Source organism: Centrocercus urophasianus, unplaced genomic scaffold (genome assembly GCF_019232065.1).
Source record: "Centrocercus urophasianus isolate 14NV4802_14NV808 unplaced genomic scaffold, USGS_Curo_1.0 seq_143, whole genome shotgun sequence".
Lineage (NCBI taxonomy): Eukaryota > Metazoa > Chordata > Aves > Galliformes > Phasianidae > Centrocercus > Centrocercus urophasianus.
In genome coordinates this window covers 296-6,235 of record NW_024884620.1, presented here as the reverse complement: position 1 = coordinate 6,235, position 5,940 = coordinate 296, and the positions used below count along the sequence as shown (strand labels likewise).

General features: G+C 61.2%; 1 protein-coding gene across 1 annotated transcript; it reads left to right on the top strand.

Annotated features, from left to right (window-relative positions):
* Positions 1–2,850: 2,850 nt before the first annotated feature.
* On the top strand, positions 2,851–5,725 carry CRABP2 (cellular retinoic acid binding protein 2). Its single transcript, XM_042815214.1, has 4 exons — positions 2,851–3,004; positions 4,935–5,113; positions 5,372–5,488; positions 5,581–5,725. Exons 1-4 carry the CDS (start codon positions 2,935–2,937, stop codon positions 5,629–5,631), a joined length of 417 nt encoding a protein of 138 aa, XP_042671148.1. The 5' UTR covers positions 2,851–2,934; the 3' UTR covers positions 5,632–5,725.
* The last annotated feature ends 215 nt before the right edge of the window (positions 5,726–5,940 follow it).

Here is a 5,940-nt window from a genome sequence, read left to right as displayed (position 1 = left end):
GATGTTTGGCTGCGTGACGAGAGCGGCTGAGCGAGAGACACTCGTTAAAAATCTGCTGGGTTTGGGGACGTCTGGGTCACTAGGAGGGGACAGAGGGGCCCTGATGCAAAGGATTGGGCCAGACAGCAAAGACGGGGGAATTCTAGGGGGAGCCATTCGTTTTGTGTTTAAACACTGAGGTTTTATTCACTGTGCCAGTGAGGGATGCCCAAGCTACGCAGTGGGGGGAGGAAGACAAGCGGGCAGCACGCTACCAAGCAGCCATGCATGTGTGCCTCATGCAGTGCGTGTCCATCACAGAGCTGTTGTGGCCCCAAGCACAAAGGAAGGTGAGGAGGCATTGGAGAGGCCGGGTGCCTTTGTGTCTGGCTGCGTTTGGAAGCAATTAAAATGGGGTGGGAGTTTACAATCTGGGTTATAAATGGCCGACCGTTAAAAAGTTTTTATGTCTGGAAATGAGAACCATGCGGTCCGGCCCCATCTTGTCGGCAGATGCTTAATGGAGCTCCTGGGGGGTAGGGGGGGGGGCAACAGCAGGGGGGTAGGGGCTCCAGTGGGGACCACTGTGGGGTCCCATGGGTGCTGTGCCACCGCTGTGCTCCCTGTGAGGGGCTCAGAGCCATCGTTGCTGTCACTCCACGCGGCTGGGGGGCACTGGGGGGGCTGCAGTGGTGCTCAGATGGCTGCAGTTTGCTGGGATTGCTGTGGTGCATTGCAGTGCCAGCTGTTTCCAGTGGCTCATCCAGCTGTGCAGCCGGGCTGTGGGAGCTCCGTGGCTCCAGTGTAATCCCCGTCTCTGTGCTCAGCCATCCTGGGACAAGCGGCCCCACGCGGGTTTGCAGCCGGAGCCGGAGTTTCGTGGGCCAGGAAGAGGGGAACGGAGAGAGGGTTTATCCACCCTTCCCCATACAATTCCTTCCAGATGTGGGGCTGCCTGGGGGGTTCTGCCCAGCTGCGTCCTGGGGGCTCAGTGTGAGGGTCTGCAGCTTTGCCAGCACCCCACCCGTGCTCCCCTGCAGCCGGTTCTCCTGGAAATGTGGCATTTTTTTTTTTCACTCTTTCTCCAAATATGGGGGTAAACGTTCAGCATCATTCATCCCCCCTGTGCCAGAGGGGACACAGATCCTGTTACACGAGGATGAAAAGGGACGGTGGTGACCCCCTGTCAGACCCCTCCAGCTCTGCCTGGGGGTGCATGGGGTTGGGTGCAGTGTGGGGTTTGTTCCTTTCCCCCATGCTTCCCGTCCTGCAGCCCACGGAGCATCGGCAACGCTGTAGGTAAGGTTATGTCAGCCCTTTGTTACAAATCCTGTTCTTCGGGGGATTAGAGGCATGCTGCAAGCCAGGGCTTGGCTCACGAAAATCACAGCCCAGAAATTTGGGGGTGAGGAAGCCGGGGCCAGGAGGAGGGGAGGCAGCTCTCTCAGTAAGAGGGGTTTCAGGATCTTCCCGATGGGCAGGAGGGAGCTGGAAGGCAATTGCCAAGCTGTGAGCAATGAGCTCAGCTTTACTGCTGGTTCACACGGGGCTGTGCAGAGAGATCTCCAGCTGTTGGGTGCCCTATGTACCCCAAACGTGCCAAACCTTGGACCCTTGGGGCAGTCTGCTCTCCTGCGGACAATGGGGACAGTGGCAGCATGGACACGACTGAGGGCGTCCACCACTGCACGGAAGTCTGTTTTCACCCACAAAATCCATCTCCCTCCGTTTCAGGGCTGCCAGTGACCCAAACGTCATTTATTGTGCAGTGCTGGGATGGCACCACGGCACAATGTGCCCCACGCAGCTCCTTCCTCAGGCATCTCACCAGAGAGAAACCCCAGCAAACAATTCATCACGCTCTGAGCAGACCCAATCTATCAGGGCTTTAATCTCACATTAGCAGTTAATCTTGCTTTCCACCGGCCTGCAGCCAAAGCAAACTTTCCTCAGCCTCGCGCAGACCAGAGGGTTCTGTTCTGGGCATGGGGCTCGGATGGAGTGGGGCTGAGCACAGCTGCACACGTGCACAAACGCTGCAAGCACACATGCATGCAACACATTGCACGCACATGCGTGTGCGCGCACAGAGCCGTGCACACCTGGCACACACCAGCACATGCAAAGCACCCAGCGGGCACAGGGCTGGGCAATAATCCATCCCCAGGGCTGTTTGGGGGCTGCAGGCAGATTTGGGGGGTGTGAGAAGTCTTGGGGAGGTGTGGAGAAACCGGGAGGATGGAGATTGATTGGGTGAGGCGAGAGGTATTGGGGAGATTTGGACAGCTGGAGGATGACAGGGATGTAGGGGGGACGTGGGAAGCTTTGGGGGGATGTGGGCAGTTTGGGGGGGATGCAGGCATGAGGGCAGATCGGGGCTGAGCGGGCAGGTTTACCCGTGGTGGGGAGTTATAGGGGGGATGCTTGGGTTAGGGAGATGCAGGTGGTTTGGGAGGCGCCTAATTTTGGGGGCAATGAGGGCAGTTTTTGGGGGGCGCGTGGGAAGTTTTGAGAGGTTCTGGAAGTTTTGGGAGATGCTGCAAGTTTTGGGAAACGAATTGAGGTTTTCTGGAACGAAGGAAGTTTTGGGGGAACGATGGAAGATTTGGGGACGATGGAGGGGTGCCCGTACCCCTCAACCCCCGCCTGCGTTCCCCCCCCTCCCCCTCCCCTCCCCGGGGCCGTCCCGGTGCTCGGCCCCACAGGTGAGAGGAGCGCGGGGCTCCGCCGGCAGCGGGGCCGGGGCGGGGGCGGAGCGGGTGAGCCCGGCCATAAAACGGCGGCGCGGGGCCGGAGCCCGATTGAGCGGCTGCGGGGCGGGAGAGCGGCGGTGCCGGTACCGGCGGAGCGGACGGAGCGGACGGAGCGGAGGTGCCGGTGCCCCTCGGTGCGTTTCTACCACCTGCTCCTCCTTAGCACCATTTCCCACTTTCCCGGTGCCCCCCGCTCGCCGCGATGCCCAATTTCTCCGGGAATTGGAAGATGAAGAGCTCGGAGAACTTCGAAGAGCTGCTGAAAGCGTTGGGTGAGTGCGAGTCCCGGGATGGGTGAGGAGCGGGGGGAGTCCGGTTCCCATCGCCCCCCGGATCCCTCCAGCAGTGCGGGTCGGCGATTGCACGTAAAGCCTCCAGGGCTCGGGAGAGCTCCCCGACCCCGCTTCTCCCTACCCCTGCGTCTCGCAGCCCGCTCCATTCCTCTTCCTCGTGAGGAAACTGAGGCACAGCTCGGATCCCCCCCCTCAGCTGCAGCCTGAGAGCCCCTCGCCTCTCTTCTGCCTGCCTCAGTTTCCCCACCGCAGTGGTAACCCCGGGCTGCACACCCCCAGGCTCCCCCGGCTTTCCCCCCTGGGCCGGGTCCCCCCCCCCCCCCCCCCCCCAGCACCCCACATCCCACACCCTGGTCGCACTCAATGGGATGGAGTGTGGTACCCCAAAACCCCGGGCTGCAGGGCTTGGTTTGTCCCCCACTTCCCACCCCCATAGCACTGCGGGTCCTCAGCTGGAATCTGTGCATGGGGACACCAAGGGGGTCCCAGGTTTTGGGCAGGACTGGGGCCCCCCCCTGCTGTTCTCCTCTGCCTGACCCCTCCCCACCCGCCAAGGAGTCGCTGGAGCGGAATATTTTCCAAGTTAGGGGATACGTAACAAATACTTCAGTATAATTATCACTTTCTTGGATTTCACTCCCTCTTCGCCCCCTCCTCCTCCCTCTCTCCCCTCCATCACCGCCGGTGAAGTGGTGCGGGGAAACCTCATCAGGAAAATCAATCTGTCGGGCACAGCGCAGCACTCTGCCTTTCCCACGCAGCGCATGAGGCTCCTGCAACCCCCGGCCCTGGGTGAAACCCACCCCTTCCCCTCCCCCCGGAGGCACTGTGCCACCCCCGTGGCTCCTAACTGCCTTAGGGGGACACTTTGTCCTCATGCCCACACAGGGGAAGGTGCAATCGTTGCATTTTAGCATCACGGTGGGAACAGCCCCACATGGATGCATCTGTCCCCGGTGCAGGGTTTGTTCCTCTAGGGATGCTCCATCTCCTCCAGGGATGCTCTGCTCTGTCTGCGGGGGCTTCCTGCCCTCCCCCCAATCCCTGGGGGCACGTGGAGCTGGATGGGATTGGGGAGGGGGGCAGTGGGGTCCTGGCCAAGAGCCGACCTGCTGCCTTCAGCTGCCCGAGGGTCACACCATGGGAACAATGTCCCCAAAGAGCAGCTCCCTGGGGAGCGGGGCTGCCTGGGTGACAGCCCAGGGCTCAGGCTGTGATGGATGAGCCCGTAGGGGAGTGGGGACAAAGCAACAGCTGCATTGTGGTTAGCAAGAAGGGAGGGGGGCTGCGAGGGTGTAATGATGGGTGTGAGACCCCCCCCCCTTGGCCTCCAGATGTAGGGCGGGAGCCCTGCGCCGTGTCCCCGCTGTCACCCCGCGCGCCTCCCCATCACCCTCAGGCACATCCGGAGCCCGCACAGCTCCCCCCTGCCTGAAGGTAACGAGCACCAGATGTGGCCCAGATGTGCAGAGGGGGGTTCATGCACCCCCCCAACCCCCCCTCCCCACACACACACACACACACACACACACACACACACACCCTCCTTCCATGTTGTGCTGTCTGCAGAGCTCGGGGTCCTCCCAAGCTGTGTCACTGCCAAGTCGTGGAGTGGGGGGCGGGGGGCAGCCACGTGCCCCCTGTGTGCTCTGCAGGGGCTTATGGCATCGAGCCCTGAGTGCAGGGGGGGAAAGGGGGGAGTGTTTGCACGACCTCGTGCCCCCCATCTGCAACCAATTCCATAGAAAAGCAGCAGCATCTGTAGCTCAGCGCAGCTCTGGAACACAGCCGGGGGTCGTCGTCACCGCCGTCCCGAGAGGCACTTAACCTCCCCTCCATGGGTCACACACCGGGCTGGGCGGTCTGGGATGTGGGGAGGGGTCACTCTGACGCCGGTCCCTGCTTGCAGGCGTTAACATGATGCTGCGGAAGATCGCGGTGGCTGCGGCCTCGAAGCCAGCGGTGGAGATCAAGCAGGACGGTGAAAGCTTCTACATCAAGACCTCGACCACCGTGCGCACCACTGAGATCAGCTTCAGGATCGGGGAGGAGTTCGAGGAGCAAACGGTGGACGGGCGGCCCTGCAAGGTGGGCTGAGCTGCACCCGTTTGTGTGCATGGATGTGTGTGCGCTCACTGCTGTGTGTGTGAACGTGTGCACACATCCAGCATGCAGTCCTTCCCCCTGCCCCCAGGTGATACACGTGTCCAGCAACTGCAGGCTGTGGGGGCAAACGGCCCCATCTGTTTGGTGGTGATGGATCGTAGTGCCTGATGGGGCTGGGGGCTGCTTCCCCTCTCCCCCCCCCTGTACCTCCCAACCAGTGCTGTTCTCTCTTCTCTATAGAGCTTGGCCAAGTGGGAGAGTGAGAACAAGATGGTGTGTGAGCAGCGGCTGCTGAAGGGCGAGGGACCCCGGACGGGCTGGTCCAGAGAGCTGACCAATGATGGGGAGCTCATCCTGGTGAGTGGGGGGCAAAGGGGGGGTTGGACGGTGATGGGGTGCATGCTGAGAAACTCTTGGAATAGGGCTGTGACCAGTGCTCCTTATTGCAGACCATGACAGCTGATGATGTTGTCTGCACCAGAGTGTACATCCGGGAGTGACGCACGCCACCAACCATCTCCCCACAACGGCTCCAGCCCCCCCTGCCCTTCCCCATGCCTTTCCCGTGGCCCTGTGTCCCCCTGCTCCCCTGTACCTGCCCCGTGTCCCCCCCTCCCTCCCCCTCCCTGTGGCTGTGGGGGTGCACTGAGCAGCGGGATGTTGGGGAGCACCCCATCCTTTGAGTTTGATGTTTTCTGGTGGCTTTTTGTTGTTGTTGTTGTTGTTTTTTCTTTTTTTATAACTGTTTTTGATTCACTTTGACCTCACACCCGGTGCTGCACCCCTCACCCTCCCCTGCAGCTCTGCTC

Excerpts from the sequence above, each read along its gene's own strand:
- CRABP2 (XM_042815214.1), top strand. The coding sequence starts at position 2,935 with ATGCCCAATTTCTCCGGGAATTGGAAGATGAAGAGCTCGGAGAACTTC. Across the intron at positions 3,005-4,934 it reads AGAGCTGCTGAAAGCGTTGG|GCGTTAACATGATGCTGCGG; the intron begins GTGAGTGCGAGT and ends CCCTGCTTGCAG. Across the intron at positions 5,489-5,580 it reads ATGATGGGGAGCTCATCCTG|ACCATGACAGCTGATGATGT; the intron begins GTGAGTGGGGGG and ends TCCTTATTGCAG.